The sequence below is a fragment of the Stegostoma tigrinum genome, chromosome 29 (assembly GCF_030684315.1).
Source record: "Stegostoma tigrinum isolate sSteTig4 chromosome 29, sSteTig4.hap1, whole genome shotgun sequence".
NCBI classification, from domain to species: Eukaryota; Metazoa; Chordata; class Chondrichthyes; order Orectolobiformes; family Stegostomatidae; genus Stegostoma; species Stegostoma tigrinum.
Window position 1 is genome coordinate 6,811,556 of NC_081382.1, and position 17,856 is coordinate 6,829,411.

At 45.3% G+C, this 17,856-nt stretch overlaps 1 protein-coding gene and 1 non-coding gene across 3 annotated transcripts in view; one reads left to right on the forward strand and one right to left on the reverse strand.

Annotated features, from left to right (window-relative positions):
- The window catches only part of pnpla7b (patatin-like phospholipase domain containing 7b), a 322,850-nt gene that overhangs the window by 114,026 nt on the left and 190,968 nt on the right, over positions 1-17,856 (forward strand). For both annotated transcript variants that reach the window (XM_048558715.2, XM_048558716.2), the window contains 3 exons: positions 4,583-4,788; positions 6,314-6,445; positions 11,466-11,589. In XM_048558715.2, the coding sequence (XP_048414672.1) occupies positions 4,583-4,788; positions 6,314-6,445; positions 11,466-11,589 (462 nt within the window). The remainder of the gene's footprint in view (positions 1-4,582; positions 4,789-6,313; positions 6,446-11,465; positions 11,590-17,856) is intronic.
- On the reverse strand, positions 7,971-8,043 carry trnak-cuu (transfer RNA lysine (anticodon CUU)). The gene has a single exon. It is a non-coding gene; the product is annotated as a tRNA-Lys (tRNA).

Sequence of the window (17,856 nt, forward strand, 5' to 3'; positions counted from 1 at the left end):
CGACTGGGAGGTGCAGTTGTTTATTGCGAACCGAGCGGAGGTGTTCTGCAAAGCAGTCCCCAAGCTTCCGCTTGGTTTCTCCAATGTAGAGGAAGCCACACCGGGTACAGTGGATGCAGTATACCACATTGCCAGATGTGCAGATGAACCTCTGCTTAATATGGGAAGTCATCTTGGGGCCTGGGTTAGGGGTGAGGGAGGAGGTGTGGGGGCAAGTGTAGCATTTCCTGCGGTTGCAGGGGAAGTTGCCGGGTGTGCTGGGGTTGGAGGGCAGTGTGGAGCGAACAAGGGAGTCACGGAGAGAGTGGTCTCTCCAGAAAGCAGACAAGGGTGGGGATGGAAAAATGTCTTGGGTGGTGGGGTCGGATTGTATGAGAGGCTTGAGGCAGAAGATTATTGTTTTTCTTTTGAAAAGGTGGTTCAGGGAAGCTTGATATTTTTTGCTGTCCGTTCCTCCCACTTCATCCTTTCCTCCTCCACTCCATCTACTTCATACCTCTATCTTACATTTCATCCTCCTTCCCCCCTGCCCACAACAATCTGTCCTCATTCCTTCTCCATTTGTCTCCATCGCCCCTCGTTGATCCCATGCTCTCTGCCTGATTCTTTGACTGCCTCTCCCTTTGATCTCCTTCCCTTTTGACATCTCACTCTCCTTGCTCCATCCCCTCTCTTTCCAAACCCAGTTTCGTTTTTCTCTCTCCAGCTTCTTGTTCTCGCGCTCGCACTCTCGCGCTCTCTCGCGCGCAGACTCGCTCTCTCTTGCGCTCTCTCTTGCACACTGTCTCTCGCTCTCGCGCTCTGTCTTTTCTCCTGCGCGCGCGCTCGCATGCCCGCGCACGCGCTCTCTCTGTCTCACTCGCACGCTCTCTCTCTCCTCTCCTCTCTCTCGCTCTCGCGCTCTCTCTCGCTCTCGCGCTCTCTCTCGCTCTCGCGCTCTCTCTCGCTCTCGCGCTCTCTCTCGCGCTCTCTCTCGCGCTCTCGCGCTCTCTCTCGCGCTCTCTCTCGCGCTCTCTCTCGCGCTCTCTCTCGCGCTCTCTCTCGCGCTCTCTCTCGCTCTCGCGCTCGCACTCTCTCGCGCTCGCACTCTCTCGCGCTCGCACTCTCTCGCGCTCGCACTCTCTCGCGCTCGCACTCTCTCGCGCTCGCACTCTCACTCTGTCTCACTCGTGCTCTTTCTGTCTCTCTCTGTCTCTGTCTCTCGCGTGCCCCCTCGCCCTCTCGCCCCCGCCCTCGCCCTCTCGCGCCCGCCCTCTCGCTCTGGCGCCCGCCCTCTCGCTCTGGCGCCCGCCCTCTCGCTCTCGCTCTGGCGCCCGCCCTCTCGCTCTCGCTCTGGCGCCCGCCCTCTCGCTCTCGCTCTGGCGCCCGCCCTCTCGCTCTCGCTCTGGCGCCCCCGCCCTCTCGCTCTCGCTCTGGCGCCCCCGCCCTCTCGCTCTCGCTCTGGCGCCCCCGCCCTCTCGCTCTCGCTCTGGCGCCCGCGCCCCCTTGCCCTCGCCCGCGCCCCCTTGCCCTCGCCCGCGCCCCCCCTTGCCCTCGCCCGCGCCCCCCCCTCGCCCGCCCCCTCGCCCGCCCCCTCGCCCGCCCCCTCGCCCGCCCCCTCTCGCCCGCCCCCTCTCGCCCGCCCCCTCTCGCCCGCCCCCTCTCGCCCGCCCCCTCTCGCCCGCCCCCTCTCGCCCGCCCCCTCTCGCCCGCCCCCTCTCGCCCGCCCCCTCTCGCCCGCCCCCTCTCGCCCGCCCCCTCTCGCCCGCCCCCTCTCGCCCGCCCCCTCTCGCCCGCCCCCTCTCGCCCGCCCCCTCTCGCCCTCGCCCGCCCCCTCTCGTCCTCGCTCTCTCTGTCTGTCTCTCTCTCTCTCTCTGTCTCGCTCGCGCGCTCTCTCTCCTCTCCTCTCTCTCTCTCTCCTCTCCTTTCGCTCGCTCGCTCGCGTGCGCTCTCTCGCTCGCGCTCTCTCTCTCTCTCTCTCTCGCATGCTCCCTACATCTACTTCTGTCTTCCCCCAATGTTGCCCAGCAGTCCAAAGCCACACCCACTTCTATCGAAACAAATTTTCTACTTTTCTATTTCAGGTATTCTATTCATCACACAGTGTTCAAGAAATCTCCACAGCTCATCATTTTTCATAGCGATGTGATCTTCTTTGCTTGACCCTTGATGTGAGGTTCCCCCTGTTTAGGTCCTAATCTCTGAAATTTTAGCTTTGAAACATACTGCCACTTGGTCTTTTGGAGTCCTGTCCTGTATCAGTTTCTGAGATAATGGGAACTGCTGATGCTGGAGAATCCAAGATAATAAAATGTGAGGCTGGATGAACACAGCAGGCCAAGCAGCATCTCAAGAGCACAAAAGCTGACGTTTCGGGCATAGACACTTCATCAGCGAGGGGGATGGGGTGCGGGTACTGGAATAAATAGGGAGAGAGGGGGAGGTGGACCGAAGATGGAGAGAAAAGAAGATAGGTGGAGAGGAGAGTATAGGTTCGGAGGTAGGGAGGGGATAGGTCAGTCCAGGGAGGATGGACAGGTCAAGGAGGTGGGATGAGGTTAGTAGGTAGGAGATGGAGGTGCGGCTTGGGGTGGGAGGAAGGGATGGGTGAGAGGAAGAACAGGTTAGGGAGGCAGAGACAAGTTGGACTGGTTTTGGGATGCAGTGGGTGGAGGGGAAGAGCTGGGCTGGTTGTGTGGTGCAGTGGGGGGAGGGGACAAACTGGGCTGGTTTTGGGATGCGGTGGGGGAAGGGGAGATTTTGAAGCTGGTGAAGTCCACATTGGGCCTGCAGGGTTCCCAAGCGGAATATGAGTTGCTGTTCCTGCAACCTTCGAGTGGGATCATTGTGGCACTGCAGGAGGCCCATGATGGACATGTCATCTAAAGAATGGGAGGGGGAGTGGAAATGGTTTGCGACTGGGAGGTGCAGTTGTTTGTTGCGAACTGAGCGGAGGTGTTCTGCAAAGCAGCCCCCAAGCCTCCGCTTGGTTTCCCCAATGTAGAGGAAGCCACATCGGGTACAGTGGATGCAGTATACCACATTGGCAGATGTGCAGGTGAACCTCTGCTTAATGTGGAATGTCATCTTGGGGCCTGGGATAGGGGTGAGGGAGGAGGTGTGGGGGCAAGTGTAGCATTTCCTGTGTTTGCAGGGGTAGTTGCCGGGTGTGCTGGGGTTGGAGGGCAGTGTGGAGCGAACAAGGGAGTCACGGAGAGAGTGGTCTCTCTGGAAAGCAGACAAGGGTGCGGATGGAAAAATGTCTTGGGTGGTGGGGTCGGATTGTAGATGGCGGAAGTGTCAGAGGATGATGCGTTGTATCCGGAGGTTGGTGGGCTGGTGTGTGAGAACGAGGGGGATCCTCTTGGGGCGGTTGTGGCGGGGGCGGGGTGTGAGGGATGTGTTGCGGGAAATACGGGAGACGCGGTCAAGGGCGTTCTCGATCACTGCGGGGGGAAAGTTGCGGTCCTTGAAGAACTTACTATCAGTTTCTGTCTGAATGCATTCCTGTGAAGCACCTTAGGTAATTTCACAATGTTGAACGTACTATGTTTCTTGCAAGTTGTCGTTCTTTCTGTTTTATGCACTTCCTTTGAGGTAGTGAGGTTTGCTCCAATTTGTTCTCACCTGTACCTGTTCTTGATTTACTGTTTATATTGTTAAACACAACAAAATTAAACAGGTAACTCATTCTCCTCTACCTATCAAAGTAACAGCATAGCAATACTCGGACATACATGAGCACTAGTCAGGTGTTGTTGAAGTAGTCAAGTGACCGCTGAACTATTTTGGAATCTACAACTTTACAAACTAAAGTGAAGTGTTGCCCTCCAGGACTCCTGGCTCTGCAGCCAGGTCTCATCTGAAATCTGAGTTTAAGAAAGATGATGTTAACACATAGCTATTTTCTATGCAGTTTTCCCTGAGCGGATGCCAAATGAGATCCCAGAAACGATTGTGTGATTATCCCTACGCAATCAACCTGTGGGGAGACCTAAATCTCACTGAAAATTCTCTTGGTTCTATCTCCTTTCTTTCCAACTTGGCAAAGTGTGAAACCGTTGGAAGCACTCAGTGGAAGTTATGACACCTGGACAAGTAATGACCCTCTCCGTCTCCGCAGTTATCCTTTAGAAAAACCAGATTGTATCTAACTGCGAGTTTATAATTTCATCTTTTGCTGCAGTTATATTGTTCTAAGGCTTTCAATTCATGCCCATCTTTTAATATCCATTGATACCCTGTAAACTCTCGCACCAGCCACACTAACTCTCAAGTTGAAAAAGCAGGTGTACACCTTGCCCAAGTTCAGTGCACCATGTTTAGCTTTGAGTTTTAATCTTGTTCGTTTGCAATGCCATCTTAAAGTTGTTGGCTATTAGCTCACTCTTTCATTTTGTACAATCCATCGCCAACTATTGTTCTGCAGACTGTAGTTGGCAGAAGGAGGTTATCCATTGTTGAGCACCAGCACTCTGCTGTTTTTCTGTCCAGTGGTGTAAAAGCTGTGGGGGATGGGGAGGGGTGTTGGTTTTTTATTTGCTGAAAATAGAGTGATGTCAAATAGAGGAAAGAGGATTCACTGACTGCACTTCTTTCTTAGGATGTCAGCATTCATTTTGTGATATCGGGGCTGTTGCATGTTTACCAGCGGATGATTGACAGGGAAGAGGAGAATTGTCTGTTTGTTGCTCATCCTGGAGAGGTTGTAGGACAGCTTGCTGTGCTGACTGGTGAGCCTCTCATCTTCAGCATCAAGGCCCAAAGGGACTGCACTTTCCTTTGCATCTCCAAATGCCATTTCTATGAGTGAGTTCAACTGTCTTCTCAACTTTGTTTTTCAGCTGCTGCCTTTAGTTAGAAAGGGATTGAAGAATTTGAGCTTTACATTTTATTTAGTGAATTGATCATTTTTAAGGCTCAAGAGAAAAATGTGGCATCCTGGTTAATTTCCCTCTTTAGAGGATAAGTATCTCCAATAGAACTATACTTGAGGGCCTGTCCTGTTCTAAGGATTTTATAATTTAGGAATCCAGTTAGAGGGTCAAGACCATAAGGAAAGTAACACCAAGATTAAAGAGATTCTGCAATGCCACCAGTGGAAGAAAGGTTTGACTACAGTGTGGCAAGTCTACATTGGCGAGTTCTGTTATAAACGTAAAATTAATGCTTATTATAGCTACATAAACAAGATTGCAATAATTTAAAATGGTACTGAATTCATCAGAGTCTCCTGTTTCAGTTATACTCTTCTAATCTATATATGTGCAACAACGTGAAACCACATCATAAAATGTTAAATTTATAGGTTATTATACAGTTCATTGATAATAGTTAAATATGTTTCTTGTATTGAACTTTTTTTCCCCTCTAGGGCACTGCTAAGGGACACCTTATGACTTTTGCATGTTGACTTGGAAGTCTGATGCCCACAGGGGCTTGCTACTGATTTATCTCCACAAAGTTTCAGTTTATGTCAGTAACTGACATTTTTAATATCCAAAATAAAGCTGGAACCTTTTTTGGAAAATTGTGATGTTAAGTTTTTTTTCTTGATTTTGTCCCGTAATACCTTCATACAAGTTTTCACTGATGGCCTCACCCTGACCAATTTGCTCTGAGCAAATACTAGTTTTCCCCAGAAATTTTTAGTAGTCAGAATTACTGGACTACTTGCTTTGGTTTCTTGCAGTTTTAACTTGAGTAGCTTAAAAAAGCCACTTGAAGAAAGCAAAAGAGAACAGGAGCTATTAGTAGAGAAAGGATGAAAGATAGGGAAAAAAGGCCATCAATGAAATAAAGACCACCTTGTCAATTAGTGCAACTTCATCTTTATTGAGCATGCAGACAAAGCTTTAGTTCAGCTTATTTGAAGGGTGATCATGTTTAACAATACAGCACATCCTCACAGTTAACAACTCAAAATATCAACAAATGTTTATGTGTACACATTGGGAGGTTTTCTAAGCTAAGATAAAGTGCTTCCCCAAACTAGATAAAGTTAGATTCAACGACAAAACAATGTTTGTTTACTATGGTGAATGTAGAAAGCTGTATAAATTTGGTGAGGAGTTCCTAAGAGTGGAACTTGGGTGAATCTTAGCTTTGACTGTGATTGATTGGTCAAGCCCAGGATTGAGGTTTGAACTCCTAACCTTTCAAACAAAGACAAGCGAAATGTTCCAAACTTTGTTAATGGTTTTGAACACTTCTGTTTATCACAGCTGTGGTTCACAAGAAACCACATTGGCCAAAGCTATTTAATGTAACTGGATTTGATTGACATTGTAGAGAGTGAACATGTGCTGTATTCCTTTTTGTTTCATTCTTAAAGGATAATGAGGGAGAAACCTAATGTGGTGTTAACCGTTGCTCACACTGTGGTGAGGAGAATGTCTCCATTTGTGCGACAGATTGATTTTGCCTTGGACTGGATGGCAGTAGAAGCTGGACGAGCTGTGTACAGGTACGAAGGTCAATGCAAATATTTATACATGCTGAATGGATATTTTGGTAACAAAAATGCACTCTGCAATGTAGAATAGATGTAACAAGAAGAGCCAAGATTCAGTCCTTGTCCTAATAGAATTAGGTAATCTAGCCAAGGTAATAATGTAGGCAATGCATTTGGACCTCCTTGTGTCCCTGCTGTGAGGGTGGGGGTCGGGGGGCTGTGGCGAGGGGAAGATTGAAACATCAAAAGTATTGATCAGAGTATACTGTAATGAGTATTGTCATGATTGGGACAAAGGACTGGAGATTCTCTTATAGGATTCATGTAGCAAGTCAATCAATTTCAATTGTTTTGAGTTAGTTTATGGCCATGAGGTAATGGATCCTCTGAAACTATTTAAAGAGAAGATTTTAGGAGCAAATGATGAATCTTCCATGTTCTATGACACACCTGTTTTCTGACAGCGAATCATGGAAAGCTGCAAAATAGCTCACAAATACTTCAGAGCTTTACGAATTGCCGTAAAACAATAGGCCGACAAACCAGGTTCTGAGAGTTTCAGCCAGAGGATGACACATTGGTGTAGTGGTATTATTTAATATAATTTATTTTGGATTTTTGAATTTTAGACGAGTAGAATTTGTTTTCTGCATGTCAGAAAGGGTTTAATGATTAACTTTGTTTTTCATTAACCAACATAATTATTTGTTAAAGTCCAAGACACACAAGTCTAATGGGAATTTGTTTACACTGGGAGGTTTTTAACAGCGAACGTAGTTAACAGTTGTGCTTTAACTTTTCAGTTTAGAAAGTTAGGGATTGTTTTTCTCGCTTTGGTTTTGGTCAGGACCAAAATCTTGGCTAAAATTGGATGTGGAAAGTAGTTTTGCCTGAGAAAGGGAGGTGATTTAGGATTGTTAGGAAATAGATTCACCTCCATGTAAGGAGTTTAATTTGAAAGTTCCAGACAGGTGGTTTTGAAGCTGAGAAAGTTTGAGCTCAGTTCTTTAAACATTCTAGAAAAAGGCTATCAGATTATCAAGATGAAGAATTGAAACAATAATTAAATTGAGCTTCACAAGTGTTAGAAAGAGAAGAAACACCTTATCCACATAGCTCTCAATCCTCTGTTGCAGTGCAGTGATGTTACCCTACTGTTTAAGTTCTGAGCTCTAGAAGTCAAGTTGCTGCAGTTGATCAGATTAGATTCCCTACAGTGTGGAAACAGGCCCTTTGGCCCAACAAGTCCACACTGTCCCTTGAAGCATCCCACCCAGTCCCATCCCTCTATAACCCACACACCCCTGAACACTACGGGCAATTTAGCATGGCCAATCCACCTAGCCTGCACATCTTTGGACTGTGGGAGGAAACCGCAGCACCCAGAGAAAACCCGTCCAGACACAGGGAGAATGTGCAAACTCCACACAGACGGTCGGCCGCGGCTGGAATCGAACCAGGTGCTGTGAGGCTGCAGTGCTAACCACTGAGCCACTGGGCCACCCATAAATAGATGCTTCTATCTAAGAAGACAGCTCGCCCAACGTGGGGCTCGAACCCACGACCCTGAGATTAAGAGTCTCATGCTATACAGACTGAGCTAGCCGGGCCCCTCAAAACGACACTTCCCTAGGCTCAGCACTAACCGGACCAGGAAATGGGCTGTACCCAGACTTGAACTTGGATCGCAGGGCTCAGAAACCAGCATGCTCACCATTACACCATGGCAACCACACTTGAAGAAGCCTCACAGGGTGCCCTCTCACTTTCCTGTACTACCTTAATGATTGGGTCGAGTTACGATCAGTCGTTCAGAATGCATCACAAATTTGAGTCGCTTTAGTGGTGAAGCAAAGAAACAAATCCTACCATTCAGATTCCATAACCTTCCAGGTTCAAGATCAGCAAGTTGTGAATCAATGTTTTCAGCCACTTGGAGAACCCAAGTAGATATCATCCTTGAATCAGGGGACATCGAACCGTGGTGATGTCCTCAGGTTTAGTGGATGAGGACAGGATAGGATTCAATCCATTAAGTTATATGAATCTGGAGAAAGAATATATTTCTTTGTTTCTCAATTCTATCACAGGATGTGGGTGGCATTGCCCGTCTCTAGTTGACCTTGAGAAGCTGGTGATGAGCGGCCTTCTTGAGCCACTGCAATCTAAGTGCTGTGGGCCGACAGTTCTCTTGGGGAGGAAACTTAAGGATTTTGACCCAGTGACAGTGAAGGAGCAGTAATATACTTCTAAGTCAGAATAGCAAATGGCTTGAAGGGGAACTTGCAAGTGGTGATGTTCCCATGTATCTGCTGCCCTTATGCTGTCTAGAGATCTTTGGAGAATTTATTTGAAATTTTCCATGACCTCAGGACATTGCATAATGCTCTGGATGTGAGTTTGCTCGCTGAGCTGGAAGGTTAATTTTCAGACGTTTCGTCCCCATCCTAGGTAACATCATCAGTGAGCCTCCGACGAAGCGCTGGTGTTATGTCCCGCTTTCTATTTATCTGGTTAGGTTTCCTTGGGTTGGTGATGTCATTTCCTGTTCTTTTTCTCAGAGGATGGTGGATTGGCTCCAAATCAATGTGTTTGTTGATGGAGTTCCGGTTGGAATGCCATGCTTCTAGAAATTCTCGTGCATGTCTCTGTTTGGCTTGTCCTAGGATGGATGTGTTGTCCCAATCAAAGTGGTATCCTTCCTTATCTGTATGTAAGAATACGAATGATAGTGGGTCATGTCATTTTGTGGCTAGTTGATGTTCATGTATCCTGGTGGCTAGCTTTCTGCCAGTTTGTCCAATGTAGTGTTTGCCACAGTTCTTGCAAGGTATTTTGTAGATGACAAATAAAACAAACGTCATCTACAAAATACCTTGAAGAACTGTGACAAACACATTGATTTGGAGCCAATCCACCATCCTCTGAGAAAAAGAACAGGAAATGACATCACCAACCCAAGGAAACCTAACCAGATAAATAGAAAGCGGGACATAACACCAGCGCTTCATTGGAGGCTCACTGATGATGTTACCTAGAATGGTGACGAAACGTCTGAAAACTAACCTTCTGGCTCAGCGAGCAAACTCACATCCAGAACCTAACCTGAGCTACAAATCTTCTCAAAACTCGATTGCATAATGCTTTCCAGCAACTGAGTACTTTTGAAGTATATTTCCTACTATGGCACATTGTAATGTGCTAACTTGTGCATAAACACAGTCCTACATTAATGTGATAATGGCTAGGTATCTGCTCTTGTGTTGATTGAGAGAGAGTTTTAAAGTAAGTGGAGGTAGATATAGGGGAGACGTCAGATGTAGGTTCTTTGCTTGGACGGTGGTTGGGGCTTGGAATGCATTGCCGGAGAGGGTAGTGGAGTCGGCCTCTTTAGGGGCATTTAAGCGGCTATTAGATAGGCATGTGGATGATAGTGTTAGATAGGGGTGGAGGTTAGATAGAATTTAGGATTAGGGTAAAAGTTCAGCACAACGTAGTGGGCCGAAGGGCCTGTACTGTCCTGCACCGTTCTATGTTCTGTATATAATGGTCTGGTAACCATGGAGAGCTCTTCCACTCCTCTTGAAAATACCAAAATGTGATCTTTTATCCACACCTGAGAGGAAAACTGAGGCCTCAGTTTAACATCTCAACCAAAAGACAATTCTGTTTGGGTACTGCACCGAGGTATCAGCATTGTTAATGTGCTCAAGTCTCTAGAGTGAGCCTACAACCTTTTGACTTGGAGGCAAATGCACTACAAGCTGAATCAAGGCAGACCCATGAAAATAGTGAACGACATAAGATAAAGGACAAAGGAACAGGATTAGGCCATTCAACCTGCTTTGCTATTTAAACGCATCATGGCTGCTCATTATTCCTGTGCCATTTTCCCCCAACTTCCTCACATCCTGTGATGTTGTTACTGACTAGAAATCTATTGATATGTGGCTTGAACCTGTTCAATGATTGAGCTTCCGATGAGATTTTGTAGACAATTCCATTGATTCGCCACTGTCCGTCCAAAGGAATTCCTCCCCATCGCGAACTTAAATGGCCTTTCCGTTATTCTGAAGTTGTCCTCCCTTTCAAGGCTCACTGGCCAGGGTAACTGCATCCATCGTATCCTGCCCTGTAACAATTTTCTAAATTTTAATGAAATCACCTCTCATTTTCCAAAGCTCTGGAGAATACAAGCCAGATTTGCTTAGTCTTTCCTTGTCAATCCTGCTCTCCCAGGCATTAGCCTGGTGAATTACTGTTCTAGGCAAGTATCTCCTCCATTCGGCAAGGAGTTCAAAATTATATGCAATACTCCAGTTGCAGTTAAACCAAGGCTGTTGTCGAATTGCAGCAAGACACCCTCACCCTGTACGTGCTTAAATGCACTTTATTGAAAGTGAATTTAGTAAAAGGTTTCAGTATTTGCAGTGTTCTGATGAATAGTATTTGTTTGAACTTTGTTGGTGTTACTGGCAGTTTGATGGATCTACTGGTGTTTGGACAGGCCATGAGAGATACTCCGTATTCTGCTGTAACTTAATGTTTTGATTGAAAAATAAAGTTATGAAATATAACTTAGTCAATGCAGGTATGTTTTGTACTCGATAATTGAAGATCCAAAAGCCAAATTAGACTGCACTGGAGGCTCAATCGACTGTATCCTAATTGAAATCTCCTAAACATGCAGACTGTACACCAGGTTGGAGATACAAAGAACTGCAGGCGCTAGAGTCAGAGTCAATACAGTGTGGAGCTGGAGGAAGTCAGAAGGTGAGGCAGCATCAGAGGAGCAGGAAAGTCGACGTCTTGGGTTTATACCCTTCATCAGGACCAGTCCTAATGAGGAAGCTAAACCCGAAACGTCAACTTTCTTGCTCCAGTGATGCTGTCTGACCTGCTGTATCCCTCCAGCTGCACCACGTATTGAATTTGTACAATGTGTTGCATTATTTGGAGTCATGAGAGCAGTAAATAACTTAGCCCCCAAGTGATAGTAATAATGACATTTCGATCTGTATTTTTTTTGCAGGCAGGGGGACAGATCAGACTGCACGTTCATTGTATTGAATGGTCGACTCCGCTCAGTCATCATGAGGGATGACAAGAAGAAGGAGCTAGCAGGAGAATATGGCCGTGGAGACCTCATTGGAGTGGTTCGTAGTTAAGCATTGTACGGTCCTGTCGGTTCTGTTTTACATATATTGGATGGTCAACCACTTTCTGACCTACGAAACTGTGATTATTTGAGCAACTTGGATCATGAAAGTGACTTCTAATTCTGAGGACATTGGTCTATGTCATATTTATCCAGGAAATGGCCTTAGTGAGGGAGGAAGTTTTCCAGAGTCTGACACAATGTAGCAAATCATGAGGGCTAATATAGACTTACGCTAGAACCATGTTACTTATCACAGTCAAGAATAACATTCTCTGTGACTGCATTAAGCTGCTCTACTTTTCTACAGTGTGTATGTTTTCACCTATCAAAGCACAGTAATGGTTTCTCTTTTGGATCCACGGTTTGCTTGGTTCACTTATCCACATAATCTGTGTATTTGTATTTAAGATCTTGAGGGGTCTTGACAATATGTAGAAAGGATATTGTCTTATAGGAGAATCTGGACATATTCACTGTTGAAAAATCAGGGTCCCCCTTTGTAAAAACAGCGCTGAGGTTGAAGGTTGTTCTCTCAGATGGTCGCATGTTTTTGGAACACCCTTCCTGAAAAGGTGTGGAAGGACGGCTTTTGAATATTTTTAAAGCAAAAGTAGGTAGATCCTTGTTAATCAATGGTGAGTAAAAGGTTATCGAGGTGGGTGGGGGGCTGCGGTGAAATATGGGTTTGAGGTTGCAATCAGTGACAGTAAGAGTAGGCCAATCGCCCTTCGAGCCTGTTTTTCCATTCAACTGATCCTGGCTGATCATCCCAGTCAGCACCCATTTCCCGTTTTCTCTTCATACCTTTTGCTGCTCCCAGCTGTAATAGCTATATAATCTCCTTCTTGAAAACATTTGATGTTTTGGCAAATGCTTTTTGTGGAAGAGAATTCCACAGGCTCCCCGCTGTCTGAGTGAAGACACTTCTCTTCATCTCAGTCCTAAAAAGCCAAACTTGTACCCTCAGACTATAATCCCTGACTTTGGACTCGTTCAGTTATTGGAAACATGCTTCTTACGTTAACCCTCTCTTGTCAAGTTAGAATTTTATAGGTTTATACAGGACTCCTCACTCATTCTTGTAAACTCAAGTGAATGTAGTCCTAACTGAGCCTGTCTCTGTTCATGCGTTGGTCTGATAAACCTTCATTGCACTCCCTCCATCTTTCCTCAGGTAAGGACACTACAGCTGTGCACAATATTCCAGGTGTGGTCTCACCAAGACCCTGTCCAATTGCAACAAGAGATCCCTGTTCCTGTACTCAAGTCGCCAATCAGAGCAGCCTCGGGATTTTGTTGAGCGTTGGTACAGGCGAACTTGAGGGCCTGAATGGCCTCCTACTCCTTGAATGATGATATTGTTCCCTCTGCACTGAAGGTTTTCATGTATGCTTTAATGATCCCCAGCTTCTTTCAATTTTCATGACCTCTTCATTGTTGTTTTCTTGTGAGACTGGTCCCCAAGCCCCGAGTGAGTCACAGCTTGCTGCAGCTCAGTATTGTGTGGTTATTTGCACCGGCTCCACTTGCTGATGCAGATTTTTAATGTAAGTATTTGATTACGCATTAAATATTACCAATCTCTCTCTCATACCCAAGTCTTGTCAGGATTTAGTAAAGTTTTTCAATAATGATGTCCCAGTGCCGTCTGCTATTCAGTTATTGTCTATATGTCAGTTACATTTAATTAGCATTCAGATGACACTATGTAAAACTAATTACATTGCTCTTCTTCCTCTGCTATATAAATTTCATATATTACAACAGTGACTAGACTTCAAAAGTATTTAAGGGGCAGAAGACTGTTTTCAGCCATTCTAAGATCATGGAAAATGCTGAAAAAAGTACAAGTCTAAGTTTTAAATAAGTGTTGTCAAATTAATTATCCCCAAGTGGGTACATCTCAAGTAATTCAATAATTGTTTTCCCTTGATTCCTCCAATCTAAGCTGCATGTCCATGCATAAAATTTGCCATGTTTTTCTCTTTGCTATTTTTGTTCCACCACCTGCTTTTGTGTATTAAAACTCCGTCTAAGCGGCCCAACCTTCTCTTACACTCATCCTGTTCCCAAATTCATTCTTCCTTTGTCAGCGTGGACATGTAGTTTTATTTTACCTGCAGATTCTATCTATCCTATGTTTGTCCTATATTTACTGAAATGTATACTGCTTTCTCCTTTTAACCTACTCCTGCTACAACCTGAGGATTCCAACTCCGTTTGAATGCAATCCTGGAGGTGTCATCACATGGCCTTCCACTTCTAAGTGCCCTGTCCAATCAGACTTCTTCCCTAGTACTAAAAGTAATAGCACAAGACATGCATTGTTTTCTGAGAAGCTGTTCTTAACAGTGTGCAGCAGGCTAATCAGCGACAATCATAGAATCCCTGCAGAGTAGAAACAGGCCCTTCAGCCCAAAAATCCACACCAACCCTCTGAGCATTCCACCCAGACTCATTCCCCTATAACCCACCTAATCTACACATCCCTGAATACTACATGGGCAATTTAGATTAGATTACATTACATTACCTACAGTATGGAAACAGGCCCTTTGGCCCAACAAGTCCACACCGCCCTTGAAGCATCCCACCCAGACCCATCCCCCTTTAACCCACACAACCCTGAACACTATGGGCAATTTCCCGTGGCCACTCCACCTAACCAGCACATCTTTGGACTGTGGGAGGAAACCGGAGCACCCGGAGGAGACCCATGCAGACATGGGGAGAATGTGCAAACTCCACACAGACAGTCGCCTGAGGCTGGAATCGAACCCAGGTCCCTGGTGCTGATAGACAGCAACGCTAACCACTGTGCCGCCTCTAATGGAGACGACATGGCGATCCTGGAAAGTTGACAACCCCATGCCAAATCCAACCTCAATTTTTTTTTTCTTCTTCAGCAGCTAAGTTCTCTCTCTCATTGATTTCTTTCTGGATTTACCTTGAACCCGGATCTGATAATCTCCATTCTAAATATTTGAATTCTTTACTAGCTGTTGGTTTCCCAATGAATGCCGTTCTTTGGGTATAGTCATGAGTGCCATGCATTTTTTATTACTTCACACAAGCTACTTTTGTACATGGTTGATTTCACACCCAATCTTTTTAAGTGCAGTTACAGTTGCACTATAGAGAAATGTGGCACTTATTAATTGTTTTAATGGCTGTGGCTTAGTAGTAAGTTCTTGGAGTAGATGCAATAGAGAATATTTCTGTTCTTCTGTTTACCACCTTGGAATCTTTTCTAAAAGTCCAAGGCTGAGTATGTAAGTGAAGATCACTGTTTTAATGGTTCCACAAAGAAAATGAGATAAAAATGGTGCAAGTTCTCAATTCAGGAACCAGCAGTTGTCAGAGATCATAGAATCCCAACCATGTGGAAAGAAGCCATTAAGCCCATCAAATCTACATGGACCCTCTGAACAGTATCCCACCCAGACCCAGCCGTCTCATTCCCCATAACCCTCTATTCCCTGTGGCTAACCCACCTAGCATGCAGATCCCTGGACAATGTGGGGCAGTTAAGCATGACCAATCAACCTAATCTGCACATCTTTGGACTGTGGGAGGAAACCCAGGCAGACAGAGGGAGAATGTGCAAATTCCACACAGACAGTCACCCACGGCTGGAATGGAACACAACCCTGGTGCTGTGAGGACTTTTTCTTTATTATTTCATAGGATGTAGATATCACTGGCAATGTTTTCTTTTCTCCTTGCCTTGCCGGGCCACAGCAGAGGGCATTGCTGTAGGACTGGAGTGATGTGTAGAATGGACTTAGTAAGGATGGCAGATTTCCTTCCCTCAATTTCCTAAGTGAGTTTTGGCAACAGCTGATAGTTCCAAGGTTATTGATACTCAAATTCATTTCACATCCTAGATTTACGAATTGAATTTAAATTCCACCAGCTGCCTTTGATTTGGACTTCTGTGTTTATTGCCTAGTTACATTATCACTGTGCTGCTGTCTCCTCCAATGCACGCAGCTGATTAACACGGGCATCTTGTGTTATTTAAAGAGAAATAGCTCACGATGTGGGTGCAGCCCGTTTGATCTCTTGCAATAGTGCCATTTTTCCATTACAGCAACCAACTTTTGTGTCAGTAATTTTTCTCCACCATCTTCCTATTAAACCAGCTTCTTTGTAAAATATTTACTTTCTGCCCATGCTCAAAATACACTATTGCTAGGTAAATTTGCTCATGAGGGTCCCCAGAATGCCCAGGAAAGTTTAATCACTGGCTGGGGGAGCTGGTCAGAGAGAACTCTTTCCCCATGTGAATAGAATGAATGGAGTCTGTCTGTGGCTACTGCTCCAACCACAGACTGGTGTTCATGTGTATTTGCTGCTGAGAGCTCACTAGTGAGAGATAAAGGGGAGGAGTGGAGAAAACTGCAATTGAAGGAGAATGAGCCATGGATAAGAGGAGAGAAGAATTCTGGGGTGGGGGAGAAGTGTAAGCTGCAATTTGAGAAGAGTGGGAGTGTCGGGATGGTGAGTAAGGCAGGATGCAGAGCAGGGAGAATGGGTAGCTGCAGCAGGAGGAGGAGGGCTGCGAACCCAAGAACAAGGACTAAAGCACTTCGGGAAGGTTGCTCACCATCACCTTCCCCAAGGGCAACTGGGGACAGGCAATAAATACTGGTCAGTTAGGAACACCTACATCCCACAAATGAGTATATTAATAAAGGTGAGAGAACAGTTTACCATCTGTCAACAAAGGAATACACAGCTAACGAGGAGCCAGGTACACTTGAAATCACTGAGGTGGTGATTTCTTTGCAAAGGAATATGGAATCTCTAGCTCAAGGCTGCATATATTCAGAAATTGCTAAATGAGACCATAAGGCATCGGAACAAAAGGAAGCCATTCATCTTATTGCATTTACTCTGCCATTCAATGAGATCATGTCTGATCTGATGATCCTCAACTCTACTTCCCTGCCTTTCCGACATAAGCCTCGAATACAGTTATCAACCCAGCCTTGACAGTCCGCTGTGGTAACAAATTCCATTAATTCACTATCCACTTAGAGAAGAAATTCCTCCTCATCTGTTAAATTGGCAACATTTTATTCTGAAATTGTGCAGATAGTATTCAACTCACCTACAAGGGAGAGCAACCTCTCTGCACCTACCCTGTCACGTTCTCTATCTTTCAACAAGGTTTCCTCTTGTTCTTCTAACCTCTCAAAAAAGATCCCTCTATACCAAGGATAAACCTAATGAACCTTCTCTGGACTGCCTCCAATGCCACTATATCTTTCCTTAGATCAGCAGCCAAAACTGTTCATAGTATTCCAGCCGTGGTCTCACTAGGCCCTTGTATAGTTTCAGCAAGGCCACCCTATTTTTAAGCTTCATTCCCTTTGAAATAGAAGCCAACACTCTATTTGCCATCCCCTTTATAAGCTGAACTTGGATGCTAGCTTTTGGTGATTTTTACATGAGGATCACCAATTCTGAAGATTTTCTCCATTTAAATAAAATTCAGGTCCTCTATTCATTCTGCCAGACAGTGTGTGTTACCTTACATTTTCTCACATCATACACCATCAGCGAAGATTTTATCCACTCACTTAGCCTGCCTATATCCCTAGGCAGACCGCATCATACTGACCATTTGTTTTCCCACCTATTTTTGTGTCATCTGCAATCTTGGCTATAGTACATTCACATTTCCCATCTAAGTCATTGTAAATAATTGAGGTCCCAGCATAGACCCCTGTGACACTCCATTATATGCAGGATGCCATCCTGAAAAACCCAACTTTTCCCAACTCTTTGGCTTCTATCAGTCAGCCAGTCCTCTACTTATGCTAATAAACTAACCCTAGCTCCGCGGGCTGTTATCTTATTCAGCAACCTCATGTGTAGTTAGCTGTCAGATGCCTTCTCAAAAATCCAAATCATATATCCACGGCTTCCCTTTATTTATCCTGCATGTTACCCACAAAGAACATGCACAAAGTTTGTCAGGCGCGATTTCCCATTTGTGAAGGGAATTTGTGAAGGAATTTCCCATTTGCTTACGTGGGAGCCCCACCACCCAAAGTGTCAGCACAAATACAAAGACATTGCTGCTTTGTATTTGCATTGCCTGCTAAATGAATTTGAGAATAACTGCCTCTCCTTGGTCATATTACATATTTTTAAATGCTCTGCTATTACATCCTTTACAATAGACGTGAACATTTTTCCAAAAGCAGGTGCTAAGCTAACTGGCCGAGTCTTATTTGGTTCTTTGTCTCCC